The 18,663-nt window shown below is 44.0% G+C and overlaps 3 protein-coding genes across 4 annotated transcripts; all 3 read right to left on the minus strand.

The window, feature by feature from the left end:
- Positions 1–989: 989 nt before the first annotated feature.
- Positions 990–2,821, minus strand: LOC310803250 (uncharacterized protein). The gene is made up of 2 exons (XM_083667952.1): positions 2,588–2,821; positions 990–2,346 (listed from the first exon to the last, which is right to left on the minus strand). Exons 1-2 carry the CDS (start codon positions 2,772–2,774, stop codon positions 1,421–1,423), a joined length of 1,113 nt encoding a protein of 370 aa, XP_083524078.1. The 5' UTR covers positions 2,775–2,821; the 3' UTR covers positions 990–1,420.
- A 267-nt stretch (positions 2,822–3,088) lies between these two features.
- On the minus strand, positions 3,089–13,540 carry zc3h11a (zinc finger CCCH-type containing 11A). 2 transcript variants are annotated; one of them, XM_083667934.1, is made up of 19 exons: positions 13,474–13,540; positions 12,893–12,932; positions 11,730–11,800; positions 11,417–11,587; positions 10,711–10,830; positions 10,265–10,388; positions 9,918–10,106; positions 9,676–9,768; positions 9,187–9,267; positions 8,967–9,077; positions 8,746–8,820; positions 8,490–8,588; positions 8,150–8,212; positions 7,486–8,028; positions 7,145–7,224; positions 5,996–6,611; positions 5,726–5,904; positions 5,383–5,594; positions 3,089–5,117 (listed from the first exon to the last, which is right to left on the minus strand). In XM_083667934.1, the coding sequence occupies exons 4-19, from the start codon at positions 11,468–11,470 to the stop codon at positions 4,901–4,903; spliced, it is 2,856 nt and encodes a 951-aa protein (XP_083524060.1). In that variant the 5' UTR covers positions 11,471–11,587; positions 11,730–11,800; positions 12,893–12,932; positions 13,474–13,540; the 3' UTR covers positions 3,089–4,900. The 2 variants fall into 2 exon arrangements, with proteins under 2 accessions (XP_083524060.1, XP_083524061.1); XM_083667935.1 differs by lacking the exon at positions 12,893–12,932 and having other exon boundaries at positions 13,474–13,534.
- On the minus strand, positions 11,535–18,332 carry LOC310803053 (chitinase-3-like protein 1; the record flags this gene model as incomplete). Its single annotated transcript, XM_083667689.1, has 12 exons — positions 11,535–11,587; positions 11,730–11,800; positions 14,680–14,848; positions 15,036–15,168; positions 15,353–15,469; positions 15,584–15,766; positions 16,167–16,283; positions 16,878–17,043; positions 17,405–17,461; positions 17,658–17,862; positions 18,148–18,171; positions 18,305–18,332. The coding sequence occupies 12 exons, from the start codon at positions 18,330–18,332 to the stop codon at positions 11,535–11,537; spliced, it is 1,323 nt and encodes a 440-aa protein (XP_083523815.1).
- Positions 18,333–18,663: the final 331 nt, after the last annotated feature.

An 18,663-nucleotide genomic window follows, 5' to 3' on the forward strand; every position in this document is an offset into this window, starting at 1 on the left:
TAGTATATAGTACTTAAATACTCGCGTTTTTCTAATCAAGGAAACTATGAACTAGGACCCACCATGTAAATGAATACCTTTAGGCCTCTCTCCAAAAAGACGCCCAACAACAACAAAGCTGATTTTACACTATAACGTCGATCATCCTCGAGGTGGCTGCGTAGACGCTTAAGTTGTGGGTTTGATTCCTGCTGGGACCATATATACTGAAATATATATACTGAAATGTATGCACTCACTGCAATGTAAGTCGCTTTGGATAAAAGCCTCAGCTAAATGGCATATATTATCATTCTTGATATACTCTGATATGGTCTTCTCCATCACCCCAAATATGTCCTTGGCAGCTGCTGTTAACCGTTGGTAAAGGAACTCATTCACCATCTGTAGCCTGGTCTTTTTGGGGGACGGGACGGGACGTTAATCAATGTGTAATCCTCGGGCGATAGAACTTCTCCCTTCGCATGAGTTAGTTCTTTAGCCTCGGCCTCCTCTCTGGCTTCTGCTTCCCTTCGTTTAGGCTTCTTCCCCTTCGCCCTGCTGGAAAACGTCATTTCGGCCACCATGCTCCACGTTAAAGTCGCGTTTCCAAAGCTTCCAGAATGCATAACCCTTTTCCCTGGGACTTGCAGACACGAAGTTAAACTGATCTGGCCGTGACACTAAGTACTGACACGAGTACTACTTTTGATTCCTTCCAAAACAGTTAGAAGTCATGTACAGGACTGTTAGCGCGCTTGTTGTTGTTGTTGTTGTTATTGTGACTTGTTCGCTGTCACGGCTGTGCACGGTAGACAAAAGCACTCTACTGACACCATGCGGACTGGAGGCGAGCCACCTTATCAGTTGTGAATTTGTATTTTTCTTTAATAGATATAATTCATAACTGGAGCTGAGTTGTAACTCAGTTGGAACCTTACAGCTGTGAAGTGAACCTCTTGGGGACGGTCAGTGGACACATAGTAAACCATACGATGAGATCCTTTCTTTATTTAAAACAGTTAACAAAAAATGTTAAGACACAATCGTCACACACAAAGACCCAGATAATGGCATATTCAGGTCAGAAATGGTTCAAGGGTACTAAAGGGGCAAACATGATAAGATAATGATGAGGATCAATTGATTTTAGCCTGACTGAAATCACATATTGTAGTAGTGTATATACTGTGGTGTAAAGTGCAAAAGAACAATGCATTAGTCCACTTACGGCTACCAACAATAAGGCATGCAACAACACAACCGTATGCCTAGGAGAGAAACAGAACTTGTTATGACTATGGAACATTATTCTCATTGTACTACCTATGACATGTACTGTATAAAATCACAGAAACACCCATTCAATCGGGTCCATATATATCAGGCTTCACTCCTCAATCAACTTCTCAAGTATCATTTCAAAACCAGCATGTTTCTGTTAACGTTTCGAGTGGGGCCCTGGCTTCCATCTGGAAGGTTTCTCCCCTGGGTGAAGTCTGAAATGGGTATTGAGATGAGCCGACTGGTTGAAGCACTTTCCGCAGATGTGACAGCGGAACGGTTTCTCCCCGGTGTGGATCCGGTAGTGTCTTCTCAGCATGCTGGTCGTGGTGAAGCCTTTCCTGCACACGGCGCAGTTAAAGGGTCTCTCCTTGGTGTGCCATCGCATGTGAACTTCTAACTGGCACGAAAAACTAAAGCACTTCCCGCAGTCTTTACAACAATACACCCTCTGCGTGCCTTGAGTTTGATGGGTCAATTCCTGTTGAGGAAGCATTGAGTTTGTATCACCACTTTTGCTGTGTAGTTTATGGAGACTTTGCCCTACATTGGAATGGTGTGTTCCCTTTGACTGGGGTGCTTCAGACCCTGAGTATTGTCCCTTTCTCTTCACCCCATTGATATCTGCAGTATCTATGTGGTTGTCACTCTGAGCTGCATGGGGGTCTGAATATACCGCAAAGGAGGTCTGTATGTTGCTGGTTAGCTCAGCTGTGCAGTGGGCGGCTTCTCCATCATTCTCTGTTTTAATCTCCTTCGATATGGTTCTGACAAGACAATCCCTCTCAATGTTGTTGACGAGGTGGGTTTGGTAATGCTGTGCTGGCAGAGGTTCTTTCTCCTGATCACAGTCACTTTTCCCATCCGGCGGAGTAAATATGGACTCAATTATAGTATCAGACTCAAGCCTCTGAATCTGCTCCTCCTCTTGACTGGTCCTCAGTTCCTGTTCCTCCTCCTTAACCTGTGTGGCCTCTGGGTCCTCCTGGGCCTGGCCCAGACCAGGGCTCCACTCCTGCTCACAATGCTGCTGCTCAGGGGAGAGTACATCTTCAGTGTGCTGGTGGTGGGTTGCCCGATGGTCTAGAGAGAAGGGAAGAAAAAACCCATCACAATCATCACCCCATAAAAAAGCTATTGTTGTGTAAAGCGATGCAGTATCAGACTGGCAACACAAAGGCAGTAGCCCAGGACATGGATAGATTGAGGTGTGTGAATCAGCCCTAAAGTAAAATATAAGCAAGCTAAAAAAAATAGAGCTAGCTATAACAACTTCCATTACCACCTCTTAGACAAGTCTCGTATGACGTGACAAGGCAGCTACCTGGCTGAAGTAATACGCGCTGGACAGCGATATTCAGCAGCCTCCTGAGACGATCGTTCTCCTCTTTTGAGCGAATGATTTCTCCCTGGTAGTCTATTATGGTACCCTTGACAGCTCTAAATATCTCCTCGGCAGCCGCTGTTAATCTGTCGGTGAGAAATACATTCAACATTTCCAATTTAGTCATGTTAGTGTGGTACGAGAGTTGTTTTTCAGCGTGTCACAACCTGATTGTTTACGTCGTGCTCTGGAAGTGACGACAAGTGTTTCGCGGTCACATGTTCGAGTACTGGAATAAAGAGCGCCGCCTGCCGTACCGGAGAGTCGTAACTGTGTCAAAATATTCGGAATAAAACATGAAACTAGCATTTGTTTGGGGCACAGTCATTCTGAAGCAACGCTTGAAAGGTGCAATACTATTTTGGGTTATGATAAGGTAAGACAGTTGTACTTTTAGGCAATGCCTATTAGGCATTAGACATTGTTTGAGAATCATTGGGTTCATATAATTTATTGAAATGACCATTGAACAGCATAACACAATCTGGAATTTGTTTTCAGTTTCTCCAAAATGTAGGATCTTGAATCGTGGTCCCTCTGCCACCTAGGTTATACAAAAAAGACTGGAGCAAAAAAAAAAAATACTTCTCATAAAAGCATTTTTATTATTTACAGTCTCTCATTCAACATACTTAGGTCATGTCAAATCAGAACAGGCAAGCATGTACAGATACACAACCGATTAGGTTCCTCTTTCCTGATCTCCTCACAAAACAGTGATCAGCACTTATCAAATTACGTTCACAACTGATCTTGCGCTATTGATATATGAACAAAGGTAAAATGACAGGGGACTCTCACATGCTATGGCAGAGACAAGTTGAAAGCATCAGTTAAATTCAAACATAGCATATGAACAGTACAAAAAGGATTAAACAGATAGCAGATACCCTGAGAAGATGCTCTTTCACATTTTTAAGACCAGAAATGTAACACTTTATTTGTAACAAAGGTTTTTAATAGTAAGCGGGCTGGATTTGAAAAGTGAGAGGCTGGTGTTTGAATGTGTCACTGTTAGTTTAAAAGGTTCAAATACATGTTTTTGACCAATGTGCAATTTATAGATTAAAAAAAGAAGAAGAAAGAAATGAAATAGCAATAGGCAGAAAAATACCACAAAGCAACATGGTTCGTATGTTATTCAAAAGGTGGACACAATTGGGGGATAGTGTCAGTCACAAAACTGAAAAAAAGACAAACTCCAAACTTTTACATCCAAATATTTGTTTTCGGGAGGTTATTCTTCTGAATATCTTCACCATGTTCTTTACCACATTCTTCATACATTTAGCACAAACATTTCCAAAACGTCTACATTTTTACATTATATCAGCTCAGCAATATAAGTGAACAAAGAGAACTTTATACATGATTTGAGGAGAGTCAGATCCTAGACATAAGACAAGGCAAAGATAGGAGGGGGCAGGAGATATTGTAAGTGCCGCTGTATGAGACAACTTGCTAGTTCAGTTACTGTAGGTCTTCCACTTAAAGCTCTGTCTTTGTTAGCATACATAGTATACAAATTCTCTCTTTCTGCAACAACAATTATACATGATTGTACATCCATGGATGACAGGTGATGACAGGCAAGACCACATGCTCTTGTCTTCACAATGATAGATTGGGAATTACCTGAGGATGTTTGAAACTAGTGTTTAGATCATTCTCCAACCAGGTGGTTGCTTCCTAACCCTAACCCTTTTCTTTCAGGACCCAAAGGGAAGGAAGACCATGACATGAAAATGAAAGAAAACAAATCCATACAGGAATACATCACTTAATTTTAACGTGTGCAGAAATTAAAATACATAGACGATTGTTCAGGACAAAGGTCACCATCAATCTAATAAAAAGAAACAACAGAATAAAAACATTTCTTAAACATGAGCTTTAGTTGAGGAAAATAATCTGGCCATAGTGATGACCGCTCCCTTCAGACTGACATGTAAGCAACCCCCGTCTCCGCTCAGATGGCATGGAAAGTCAATGAGAAGTACTGGAAAACTAACGCTCCCCTGTGGCAGTGATTGGTAGTGGTCTGTCATATGGGTCGATGGTGAAGTTGAAATGTCATTGGGGTGTTCTTCTAATTCAATGGGTGGTGATTTGAGGCGGGGTCACTAGAGGAGGAGGGGGGTTGGGGTGGGGAGTGTGTGTGTGTGGGGAGGTGGGGGGTGTGTGTGTGTGTGTGGGGGGTGGGGGGTTGGGTGTGTGTGTGTGTGTGTGTGGGAGCGGGGGGGTTGTGGCAGCCTAGCTGTCAATCATCTCTGACAGCTCTAGCAGGAGGTCATCCTCTCCCTTGCCGGGGTCCAGCTCCATCTCGTCCTCCAGCCGGTCGTCGGTGAACTCGTTCATCAGCTCATCAAAGTCGTCCATCGTGGAGGTGCTGGCGGTGGTGGGGTGTGATGATGTCACCACGCTGGTTCGCCGGGGCCTGGGCTGGGTGGGCGTCTTCACTGCCGTGGGGCTAAAGAGAAGAAGGGGGGACGACGACGACAAGGGATTTTCATTCATCTGCATCTGAAGTCATTGCTAACAACTGGAACACTCACATCTCCATTATTATAGCTATAATGCTTCTGTGTTATGGATCAAAAAGGCTGGGAGTGCTTCTGCTGCACGTTGGTGGTGAAACGGTCTGGGATGTCAAACACTTTTAAACCACTGGTATGAAAGTAAACACAATTCAAAAAGCAGCATGAATACAATCCATCTATGAATTCATCCGTTACCTCTGGGGGACTACACAGGACTCTCTGGCTGCCATGTCGGAGGTGGTGGTAACTGCTGGCGTGGCCGCAGCTGTGCTGTGCTCGATGACAGGGACTGTCTGGAGCTCTTCCCTCAGGGGGCTGGAGCCGGGGCCATGACCCAGCAGGGTGGGGGGACTCCTAGGGACTAGGGGGCTCATCTGGGCATCTGTGCTGGAGGAGGGGGAGGACACCTGGAGAGAACACAAGGTCACACAAGGTCATTAGTACTCAGGTAAGCCGTGTACAAATCTGCATGAGTTTCACAATGAACATCTGTTTTGTCCATTTAGCAATTTACAAACAGGCTCAATTTGCGACCTACCCCTCTGCGTTTGCAGGTTGGCTCCTGAAGTTGCTCATCCTGCGCCATGGAGGCGCTGTTGAGAGGTTTGACTGCAGCAACGGCCGATCGGGGTGACTCAGCCGCTCTCCTCTTCTGGCCTGGTTTCACCTGAGCAGCCGGCTTCATCACAGAAGGCTTAACGTTCAGCTTGGGCCTCACTGAAACGTAACAGAAATCAATGATTTTCAGTTTAATAGCCTTACTTTATTTACCATTTCAAATGAAATTGTCGTTTAGCAGGTAGGCTACCTTTGGTTTCAGTAACTTGCCCAGGGGATTTCCTTTGGGCACCATCTTGGGTCTTTTCAACCGGAGGTTCCTCCGCAGACGGCCCAGGAGATGAAGCTCCTTTGGCTTGCTTAGAGGCACTTGCTGCCAGGGGGCCCCTCTTCCTCTTGCCTGGGGCTGCTGTGGAGCTCCTGGGGCTGAGAGAGGGCGAGTCGGCCTCTGCCTGCCTTAGTGGAGAACCCTGCTGGGGAGAGGTGGCAACGCTGGGCACAGGCGAGGCAGCCTTGGGTTTGAGGGTGATACGCTGGCGAATGGGGGCCTGGGGTGCCTGAGTGGGGGCCTCCAGGGTGAGAGTGGGGGCCTCTATGGTGAGAGTGGGGGACGAGGGGGATGACAGGTTTGGAGGCGTCACTTTCACTCTGATGGGGGTCACACTCTTCTCCCTCACAAGGGTGGAGCCCGGAGCCGCTTTCTCTGCGGGTTTGGCCTTGGCAGAGACATCTGATTGGCTGGTGGACGATGCCTGCTCTTCCTGCAGCTGCTGCTTGCGGAGCCGCTTTTCACGCATGATCTCCTCAAACGTCTTCACCTTTAAGCTCTTATTGGCCAAATCACTCCTCCCATTAGCAGGGCTGGGCTGTGGATCACAGAGAGCACAGATCTCAACAGGTGACATCACCTACACTCATCTCAGAGTAGAACTATCATAAAACTTCCAATAAGTACAGAGTCTCCAATAATAGCCCGTCTCCAATAATAGCCAGGCCAATAATGACATTGAAGCGAATAAGTGCCCGTCCCGAATAAACGCAGGGTCAAAATGAATTGTGTATTCTCTGTTGATAGGATATTAGCAGATGATTCAAGCAACGCTTTTGGTTCTGAGCAACTGTTGCGACATTACTGGTATTTTTTGACAGATCATTTGCGGCAGTCTAGTATGGAAACGGTAATAAATTACAGTCTATCAAATCTAGGTTTGACAGATTTATTGTAGGTTCATAATGTTGGTCGATATTTGTTCTCAGTAGGCTATAATATAGTCAGCTCTGTCATATGGGAGGTTTGAGCAGCAGTTTGGCAACAGCTGCGGGGGTAACAGAATAACCACCAGTCTCCCAATACTTGCTTACCAGTACCAGTCTCTCAATACTACTTAGGTGGACTTACCTCAGGAACAACGTTAGCAGTAGGCTCAGCTGGCTTCTCTGTCACTTCAGCTGTCTTCTGAGTGGTTGTGCTGGCAGTGGCTTAGAAAATACAGGAAATACAGAAAGAGTGTAAATATTTTGAAACATGCCATTACAGTTGAGGTGAAAGATTATTTTGATTACTCTTCAAATAGCTACATTTAAGACGTTGAGTAATCAAATGGATCTATCACCACAACTGTAATGACATGTCAGGGGGGGGAAAACAAAGTCAGTGCATGTAAAAGCCTGTTGGAGAGTGAACTGCCAGCATGAGAACAGCCTTAATGGAAACAGTTAAAGTAAGAGCTGCCATCTTACCAGGAGATGCTGGTTTGTTGATGCGCATAATCCGGGGCTTCTTGGTGACTTCTTTTCCTTCTCCCACTTCTGGGCCTGAGACTGGGCTTTTCCCATTGGCAGCCTCCTTCACCCGCGCCTGCATCCTGGCTGCCTTCTCCTTGCGGATCTCGTCCAGGGTCTTCACCCTCACCCCTCCCCTAGGTGGGGTCACCCTGCTGGGCATGGCGGTGTCTGTGGAGGCCTGGGAGTTATCTGGGGCTTCCTTAGCAGGCTGCCTGGCCTTCCTGAGGCTCTGTCCCTGATGCTGTTCCTCCTCCAGCTTCTTCCTGGCGTGGAGGACCTCAGAGAAGGTCTTTTTCTGGGAGTTGGAGGCTGGTTTGACAGTGATGACTCTCTTTGAGGCCCTGGTGGTGGGGCTGGTGGTGTCGGGGGCTGCACCACGAGTATTATCCTTGCGTCCCTGAGACTTGGCTGCCTTCTCCTGCCTGATCTCCTCCAGGGTTTTGATCCGAATCTCCTCAGACGCCTTGGCCTCGCTGTTGGTTTCAGCTTTGATGAAGGCTAGAGGTGGGGGATAGGAGATATATTACACCTCACAGTCAATGAATGAAATTCAGAAATGCAGAATAATAATGTTCAGAGTAGATTTTTATGTCAGGTGAAAAACAATAAAACATTGTACCTGATTCAATGATCACAGTAGGTTCTGCTGGCAACCCCAGTCTGTCCCTGACAGGCTTCAGAGCTAAGGAAATGGAGACAAATATCAGATGAAACTACAATTTAGAGTGATTATCAATGCAACTATCATTTGTAATCCTCAGTATCAACAAGTCAGACAAAAAAAACCCTGCATTTCGGAATGTCCTGTTGCAGTAGTTGCACTATCCTGCCCCTGTCCAAATCTTCGCTCCAGCAGCACTGACACACCTGAATCTACTTACATGGTCATGGCTGGACTAATAAGCGTCAGGTGTTTCCTGGGAGGTTGTGTGAATTTCTGTGGTCGTTTCATCTCTCACCTTTCTGAGGGGCCGGGTCAGTGTCCTCCTCGTCCACTTTCCTCCCGAGGCGCTCGGCCAGTCTCCGTTTGAGTGGCATATCACCACCATCAGGATCATCTAGAGGTCAACAAATTGTTATAGATCATGAAAGCTCAGTGTGTTGGGAATCTGAATTATACCACCAGGTATATTGTCAGTGTTATCAGTTCTTAATTAAATCAAAACCTTGATTTTTCACAGAATAGAAATTAGGGTAGTCACACTAGTCTCACACCTTTCTCTATTATTCTCTTCCCAAGACGTTCGGCGACGTTGCGTCTCCCAGTCTCTTCACCAAAGATCACGGGGTCTAGAAGGAGAGTGATCACATTCAATATTGTGAACATGAACTTGCTTGAGTATAATGTAGCAGTGTATTAGTCTGTACAGATAGGATTCACTTCTCTAACATTCAATCTATACACCAGGTAGCCTAGATGTTTTCCTGATGCCTACCATCTTTTGCTAGGTAGAGTGATGGGCGAACAAAGGAGCGAATGTTCTCCTTCTCACCGCTGACTCCGTTGTTCCTCTGGGCAGAGTCGGAGCCCTGGCCAATGGGATGACCTGAGAGAAGTAGACAAAGCAGTTATTAAGCAAATGGTTCTCAAATGTTCTCCCTCTGCCAGTATAATGCTACAGAAGCCAGTCAATGCGCCAGGTGAAATGTACTTACCAGATCTCCTCATACTGGCCTTCAGGGCTTTCCTCAGTCTGATCTCCTCCAGGGTTCTGATGCCGAAGTTCAGCGACTCATCTGTGCCAAAACAACAGCATTAATCAATCACAGAAGAATATGGAAACATGTTGGTCCCACATAGTGACCCTTTAAAAAGGGTAGAGTAGAAATGTGTCTGAGAAGCTAGTGTTCCTCCCGACAGGTCCAAGGGCAAGGGTGAAGCCCCTGAACCTGGTTTAAGAGAGGGTCTTTCTATACCCCTCTATAAATGGCCACTCAAGACACATACAGCCTCGGGTGGGCAAAGCTTTAAGGGGATATTTACAGAAGATTCAAAAATATTCTCTCTTCCAACAATAACATTACCACTTGAGGTTTATTCAAAAGGATCTAAGCTTTTTCACCAATGTGTGGTAAATTAAAAGCCTCTAAAATGAACATGTTGTTTTTTGCTATTCCCCATGCTCCTCATCTTTAGCCTCTCACCTGAGCTGGAGCTCATGGACATTTTCCTGGGAGAGACCAATCTGGATCCGTCTGAAGCAGTCTTGCTGTCCTCTCCCTCTTCTGAGAACTGATCTGCACACAGACAAACATAACAAGAACCCCATGGTCAATGGCATTCATTAACAAACAAGTCATTCAATAGTGAGATAGAAATGGAAAACAGAGAAGCAATAGAAGGGCTCTTTTGGATTGCCAACATGCTCAAGGAGAGTGTGTCTTACCATCCTCGTCCTCATCTTCGTCATCTGCCGGGTTGATGACCACAGGCGGGTGGGTGGGACTTGGTACATTCTCCTGAGTCTCCGCCTTGATGACCCCGCGGAGTTGGGGATTGGCTGCAGTGGGAAGGGGGGTGGGAGCAGGAGGGCTGGGATCCTCCTGAGGCTCCTCCTCGTCATTCAGGGCAGAACCTGAGAAACAGAAACAAGACATTATATTTCAGAAAATGACTCTCTCTTATTTGCTTACTTTGAGCAATAGGATGATCCACATTCTGACATCCTCTTAGTTGTCACAATGCGAAGTCTTGTTCAGAGGATGCATAACCAAACATGGAATGACCTCTCACCTTTATTGGCTGGGACCCAGACCCCATCTATGAAGCGGGGTTTCTCATGGTGGAAGGCACAGTGGGGCTTCTGACAGCCAGCAGGCTGGTTCTCCCAGTAGCATGCAATCTGCTTTCTGTTTTTCTACAGTAAAGAAAGACAAGAACATGTCATGACATGCCTGTGATGTGCTGCAATGTAGGAATGGTTGTGAAAGCTCATATGACTGTCTGTAAGGGTTAGGGTTAGACCAGTGTTCCTCTCGACAGGTCCAGGGGCAAGGGTGAAGCCCCTGAACCTGGTTTGAAGAGAGGGTCTTTCTATACCCCTCTATAATGGCCACTCAAGACACAAACAGTCTCCAGTGGGCAAAGCTTTAAGGGGATTTCAGAGGCATTTCAAAATAAGTATTTTGATTGGTCCCTGAGACTTCTGAGAGAGAGAGAACGAGAGAAATCATCCGTACCTTGATCTCCATGTGGCGGAACTTGCAGACTGTGCGGAAGCAGCGGCTCTCCTGCCAGAGGCTGCAGACCACCTCACTGCCCATAGCCGCCTCACAGTGTCTGAAGGGGCAGCTGTCTCCCTGAACAAGGAAACACAAACACCTCAATGAGGACTAGACCACACAGTACACCTTAGTCTAAGAGCTCTCCTCAGAATCAGAATTCTTTTATTTGGCCAAGTATATTTGCACATACAGGAAATTGACTTTTTGACTGAGGTTGGTGCATGGACATAAAAAACAAATAGCAAATATTGACAAGAAATGTACAAAATAGCAAAATATTAACAAAATAGCAATAACAAATTTACAAAAAAGAGCAGCAGAACAATACATCTTGTAGGCTGTGTGAGGCTAAGTAGCAATGAGGCTAGAGACTGTGAAATGGTTGTGGGGCATGTACACTATAAATTAGAATATATATATATTTTTTTATAAATTATTACTTACTTTATGCCTGACCAAAATACATAAATATTTAAAAATGTCCCAATGAATTCAAGTAAGTTGTAATCTACCTCTGCAGCTCAATGTACTACTGCTGTTAACTCCCTAACTCAAAATACAGAAGCAGATTCATTGCAATGTGTGCATTACATGTATCCGTTTCCGACCTCCCAAAATAACCTTGGGCGACCTCTTTCGAAATGCATGTAGTGCTTCTCACCTTAGCGCAGGTGGAGTAGTAGAAGAAGTAGCAATCATCTCCATGGTTAGTCATGCTTAGGCTGGTGGATCAATTCACTTCCGGATCGCTGGGTGGCGGCGGTGTCAGGGCTGATGGGTTACGACCTCTTCCCGGGGTGGGCTGTTCTCTTCAGGGCCAACAGGAGTCTCCCTGGCAACACAGAAAAAAAGGTTCACGTCTCTAGCCATGTGAGGTCACATGCTCCAGATCCTGTATCGAAAAGGAAAATGGTAGGGGAGGGTAGAAAACATCCCAATCCATTCAAACACTCAGCTTTTGATATCAAATTCACCTGGAGTGGTGGAGAAGAGTCCTCCCTTCTTCACGCGCTTCAGATAGAGCGTCTCCGTGGCAACAATGGTCCTGAAGGAACACTTGATCCGTGAGATAAGAGGGAAAAGGGGTGGGCCCAGAGACAGTCGTCCTACGACTTCCCTTCTCTGAAAGCATCGGTTTCCCACCAGACTGCTAAGCATTACAGATTGGTGGAAGAGCGTCCTTGTTTTTTTTTTATTCTTTTTTTTTAATGGGGTAGAAACAATGTGAGAGAAAGGTGAGGTAACATAATGGGGGGAGAAAAAAAAAAAGTCTTCTCAGAGCACCATCCAAAAAGAATAGCAGAGAAGAAATGTGAGGTTCAGAAAAAAACAATAGGGGACAAAATGATGGGTAGAGAAAAATCTTCAACTTCTTTATAAACTTGGTGGCATACTGGGAAGTTGTGGAAAAAATGCAGGTAGGGGTGAGGTTTCTATAGATTTCTGCAGTAGAAAAAAAAAGGAGCAAAAATGAAAAATCTTCTGGGGGTCTACTTTCTTTCTTAGTAAACTCTATCCACATCCAGATCTTCAGGAATGGGCAACAAGGTGTTCCGTAACCTATTGAATAAAAAAAACAAAAACACTCCCGGGCAACTAAAGAGAAGGGTCATTAGAGTAACGGACAGACACTTGCACATAAAACACAATCCGATATCAGAACTGCAGTTTCTCACCCAAGTGTGCAACATGAAGAGAGAAAGTGCAGGACTTACCAATACCTTTAACAACTTGAGGTAGAGGTAGCTAGAGTCAAACAATGCATTTGACCATAAATAGTCTACACAGCTCAGGAGTGTGCAGTCCATTAGTAATAGGAGCATGTTTACTGATATTTGGATATCAAGATTCATAATGTCACGTATTGAATTTGGGATAAATCAACACGCATACTGTGTGTGCTAATTGACACATATGTCCAGAGGTACCCCCAACTTCCTATGAACCTGGAGGACCTCGTGGTATATTTACAGTATTGAGGAGAAACATACTTCACTCCCATTTTAAAATGAAGGGTTAACATATGAAATACGATCAAATTTGAAGACATAAAATGTCCACAAATGGCCTACCAGACGATAGATCAGATAGATAACATATATATGAACAAGACACAAATCAGCAAGACGAGTTTTACCAGAATTAATGGACGATTTTCATCTTCAGCGGAACAGTTACTGCAAACACAAAATCCAAATAGAACATTAGCTGGCTATTTATTGTTGCATAACATTGGACTGGGCTCCAGATTACGCTTTGATTCCAAATGATCTACGTCATAAATGAAAGTCTGAAACAGCAAAAACTGTTCTGCTAATAACCTGATTAGCTAGCCAACAATAAACGGGCACACCGACATAGCTAACTAGAACACGTTATGGACCCAAGACAACAGACTGATCATTTCAATCTCACTTAACTAGTTTAATCCTTCACAAGACCGGTTATTTGAGCGATGTTACCTATGCTTAAGAACTGGATAACCATTAAAAGCAAGTTGGTTGATATAACAGTAACCTAGCGATATCATAATATTTAGACAAGAGAGATAGCTGCTAATGTTAGCATGCTAACAAGGCCTCGACGAAGTCTGACTAGCCTCGCCTGTCATGTTGCTTAGAAATGTACACCTCACTTCCAAATGCCTAGCTAGCGTTACATACGTATGCAGCAACGACATATGAACAACAAGTTAGTTGTAAAAGGCGAATTAATTACCAGTAGTACAAAAAGAGTAGAAATAATTGTTCTCATACGTGAGAACAACACGTCCACTGGGTTCCAATCTAGCCGTTCCAACTGAGAACAAAATGGCGACAGCTCGAAAAGAGAATCAATGTAGAACCATGAATACTAGATTCCAGTGGAGCAAATCCAAGCGACTTTAATGGACATTCACATTTAACGGACATTCACTTGAACATGCATTTATCTTATATATTATTCAGACTAGACTTCTAGACTCCCCCCTCCTTAGTATCCCTGTCAGAATGCTTATCCAAAAACTACAAAAAAAAATAGCTAAACATTCTACTTACTTTACATCTATAGCCATAATGCCGCTTCCTGCAAATGACGTAAACATGATGGAAATGCTCGCCCTGACCCTGATTTACATTCTTTTTTATTAATACCTTATATGTCGTGTAGGTAGGTTATGACGCTGTGATATTATTTGTTGTGTGTGTGTGTGTCTCAGGTGACGTGTTGTCTCCCACAAATGATATGCGGTACTAATGGCTCGATACTAATGTGTGTGTGTGTGTGTGTGTGTGTGTGTGTGTGTGTGTGTGTGTGTGTGTGTGTGTGTGTGTGTGTGTGTGTGTGTGTGTGTGTGTGTACGTACTGTATCAGGAAAACATTGTGGAATCCAAAAGTAAGTGTTGAGAGAACAGCCCACTAATAAGTCATTGGTCAGGACACTTAAAATAGTTCATTTCCCTGGACACTTCCTTTCTCATCTACCAAGTCATTAATTCAATCATTCATTCGTTTATTCAATACAATATTCATCACGTTTTTTCACATGTTACATTGGTGTACTGTGCACACAATGAAACTAACTAAAGTTATACAACTTCAACAACTCTCCTTTATGCTTATAAAAATATGGCATGCCAAATTTCACAGTCTCAACATCTGCCTTTATTTCCCCAATTTGCAGCTTACATCCATTCTTTTGGGACCAAAGTCAGTGATGATGGTGAATCCATCACCTATTGCTCCACACACTCAACAGATGAAGTAGGGAGACTATCCCGAGATTAAGCAGAACCACACACTCAGATGGCTGAGTTTGGATTCCGCCACTATGCTCTTTACCAGGCATGTGGCATCTCATAATATATGTTTGACTATGTTCACACTGGTAGAATGACTTGGGGTTTTCGGATTTGAAGTAGAGTCCATTTGGTTTGTCCACACAGAAGCTGTTGCTTGGCGCTGTTACTATGGTGATGTTTCGAGGACAGGTGTTGACGCTCAATGTTGTTGTTGTGATCCTTGAGTAGCCTTGTGTAGTGCGAGTGGGTGTAGATGTGGTGGAGGTGGATGAGGAGGAGCTGGTGGGCATGGTGACTGAAAACGTTGTACGCTGAGAGGACAGGAGTGGCATCCAGTCTAATAAAGAATATCAGGGTATCAGCGTTTGGCACTATTAGGACAAGGATTCAATGAAAATTAAATAAACAACATAGCACAATCTCTTTTGAAATTTTGCATTGAATATTTGTATACTCTCAATTCGGAGATATGACTGTTCAAATGTCTGTAAACCTCACCGATATTAAGCAGACTCTTCAGGTGTGATATCAGAGGATATCTGCCCTGTCCACAGAATTGCCCGGAGAAGTCATCCATGTCTAGGTTCCACACAACTGCACCTCCAAACTGCCTATCCTTCAGATAGAGGACCTTTTTCGGAGGAAAGAGAGCGAGAGAGAGAGAGAGAGCGAGAGAGAGAGGGATTACACTGAGGTTTTTCACAGGATGTTCCACTGTTATGACCAGTGTGCTGGTGAAGCAAAATAAAGACACACCTAGAAAGATCACCTAGAAAAACCTCATCGACATCAAATGTCATAAGAGGATCATATACCTTGGCTTCGTAGCTCCTCTGATTGTCAAAGCCTACCCACTCACTCCCTTTGACAGCATATGGGACACTCTGCCCATTAATCCATTCAACAGAGGTCCCTCTGAGGAAAGAGCAGATCTGAGGAAAAGAACAACCACTGATCATTGATTATTGCAGTAGATCATTCAGACTCAATGGATTTTAATTCGTCGACAGGGCTCTGTAAGCATGACCATGTACGACCTGCCTTGCCTCATAGTAGGACCAGATGCCAATCTCCTGGGTGTAGGGTCCAGGGGTTGCTGGACCACTGACTGGGGCTCTGTCACCTCTCTCTGCTGAGGACAAGGTAAAGGAGCGGCCGTATGTAGCGAACCCCATCAGCAGCTTTCCAACAGGGGCCCCCTGGTCCCTCCAGTACCGCATCACAGAGTCCTGTTAGGGAGGATCATTACTTGATTAGATGGTTGTAGAGGTAGCTATGGATGTGATAGTAGTTAGCACAATATTTATCTTCCTTACTGTGTCGGCGTATTTAGGATCTCCAGTGTCGAGTTCCCCACGATAGAGTGGGCTGTGGTGGCCTGTGACACTCCCCAAATCTCTATTGAGGTCAAATGTCTTCACATTGATGAAGTCCAGGTGCCTAGACACACACACATGAACACACACACACACACACACACACACACACACACACACACACACACACACACACACACACACACACACAATCAAGGAGTCAGGACAATCCACTTGATCAATGTGAGATTACCCAAGGACATTATGAGTATTATTTTGGACCCGCCATCAAATACAAGCCTTACCTGGATACCTCAGAAATGTCATATGCCATATCGATTGGATCTTTCTCGCCTGCCACTGCTGCTGAGAGAATCAGTCTTGTGTTTCCACTGGCCTTGCTTTCAACTTCATAAGCCTCTGACAGCTCCTGGATATGCAACACAAAATGTACTAGTGAGCAAAATATGTTTCCATTTCAGCAAGGCCTGTTACTACCAGTAATGGTGTTGTAAAAACTCTGCAAGACATGAAGCGATAGGACTTCTTGCAACCCAAGAAGTTTTAATACCAGGTGAGGATATTTGGCTATGCATCCACAATCTGTCGCACTTCAAGTTGGATGTCAGTTTTGCAGCTGCTTACAACCCATCGCTTTTGTACCTGCTATCAAAGAGTAGAATGAAAGGAGCGTCCAAGGGATGTACAATATGTTCCAGTAGAGAATAGCTAGATAGATAGATAGAAACTTTATTTATCCCTAGGGGAAATTCAGGTTCCAAGTAGCTTAAAGACATAGAGACATCACACATAACATACACATACAACATCACACATAACATACACATACAACATACAACATACAACATACAATAAGCAGGATTGTAAACAGGAAGTCTATATGAATACTATAGACAGATAAGAATAAAGATACTGAGAAAAATATACTAAATACTAAATACTAAGTAACAACAAGCTTGATCTCACACAAATGATACTGCCTGAGTCCACTGATGTAGCCCACCTTGCAGAGCAGAGTGAACCTCTGCTTGTCCTCCAGAGGGCTCCCTTGAGCCCCGGGGTACTCCCAGTCCAAGTCCAGACCGTCAAAGCCGTGAGTCCTCAGGAAGCTGATGGACGACTGGATGAACTTCTGACGGTTGGCAGCATTGGACACCATGATGGAGAACCTGAGGAGAGCATCAGCATTGGTAATAAGGACACAGACCTACAGTTTGAAAATACATGGTTTCGATAAGAACCTGAGGAGATGTGGTGGGACAGAAATACTGTGACAGAAGTAAATACTAAATATATATTTATAAATAATAATAAATATAATAATAAAGTGTGTATGTGATAATAAACATGTGATAAGGAGTCAAGTATGATATTCACACAAATTCTGAATGGATCAATTAGCATTATTTTGTCAAACTGCCTACAGTATTTACTCAGTGTTTACAAAGCATGTAACCATTATTGAAAATTAAACAGAGCAGTGCCATACAAGTGTTTTTCACAAGGATGGAATACAAAGGTTTGACTCACTGGGCTCCATCAAGGTTCCTCCCTGTTACACACAGTAAAGTCTTGAGCCTGGGGTTTCTGCACAGAGACATATATGAGAGAGAGATGTTAAACATATTAAATAGAGAAAGAGCGGGGAGAGGGAAAGACAGAGAGAGAGAGAGAGGGGGGGGGGGGGCGGGCAAGTGTGACACAGTTTGTGCATGTACGTATATGTTATGTGTGATCCCAAACAGCAAGCATATGAATCCAGTACATTAAAATAAATTAACACCTTCTCTTCAGGGTATTCAATGATTTGTAGAGTGTTTCATCATTCCACTCAGAGGTGATGAGCTCATTAGCATAATTCATGAAGGCAAAGGCGTAGACCAGGTGAGTGCACAGGTGAGGGTCCACATTCTCCGGCAGGTATTTGGCAGCTCCGGATCTGTACTGGGACCAGTTGGTGAAGTAACACACCAGTTTGGTGGCAGTCGCTAGGAGGATAGAGAAAAGGGATTTACAAAAGCAAGTGAAACTTTATCTAAAAGTCTGCATATAGCCTGCTTATAAAACATTATCAAATAGTTTGTTAACCATTAGTAAATAGTTAATATAAATTAATATAGATCATTTGTTTGTAATAACATATAGAGATTTTTAGAGATGGCTATGGTTCTTGAAGAACATGGCTGTCCCATATTGGGACTTGAGACACTGCCAATATAACATGCACACCTCTGATGGTCATTAGTGACAAAACATGAAAATTAGTCCCTCACCAAACTGTATGAGTAGATTCAGACCTAAGAGGACACATTGCAGATATTAGTGAGATGTGTTGGTAAAGAATGAGCAGTTACATATCTACACAATAACATAACAGTAACCATACACTGTATATAATACACAGTACTAGCATGAAAAGGGACCACTCACCTGTTAAAAATGCTATCCCAGTATTCATGGTGGTCTTGTGTACTTCTCACTCTGTGCTCTCACCGTGGAGGAAGTCCCATGGTGAGGAGAGAGAGAGTGGGAGGAACATGCATAGGTAGTGTAATGTCAGACTAATATTACCTCTTGGGTTACAGTCTCACCATGAGCCAAACGGAATGGTGTTCTTATGGTCATGTAACAACATGTACACAACATACCCTAAAATAGACATGTTCTCTGAGAGAGAGACAATGAAAATGGCATGATGTCATGTCAAGGGACATAGAGACATAACCATCCATCATTTGTGGATGAACATGAGTCGGACATGAGAGTTAATAGTCTGAATATGACAAAAC

The sequence above is a fragment of the Argentina silus genome, assembly GCF_951799395.1.
Source record: "Argentina silus genome assembly, chromosome: 4".
Classification (NCBI taxonomy): domain Eukaryota; kingdom Metazoa; phylum Chordata; class Actinopteri; order Argentiniformes; family Argentinidae; genus Argentina; species Argentina silus.

Coding starts and splice junctions, on each gene's coding strand:
- LOC310803250 (XM_083667952.1), bottom strand. CDS start 2,774: ATGACTAAATTGGAAATGTTGAATGTATTTCTCACCGACAGATTAACA. Junction 2,347..2,587: donor GCGCGTATTACTTCAGCCAG/GTAGCTGCCTTG, acceptor CCTTCTCTCTAG/ACCATCGGGCAACCCACCAC.
- zc3h11a (XM_083667934.1), bottom strand. CDS start 11,470: ATGACTAACCATGGAGATGATTGCTACTTCTTCTACTACTCCACCTGC. Junction 10,831..11,416: donor ACTACTCCACCTGCGCTAAG/GTGAGAAGCACT, acceptor TTCCTTGTTCAG/GGAGACAGCTGCCCCTTCAG. Junction 10,107..10,264: donor CTGGGTCCCAGCCAATAAAG/GTGAGAGGTCAT, acceptor TCTGTTTCTCAG/GTTCTGCCCTGAATGACGAG.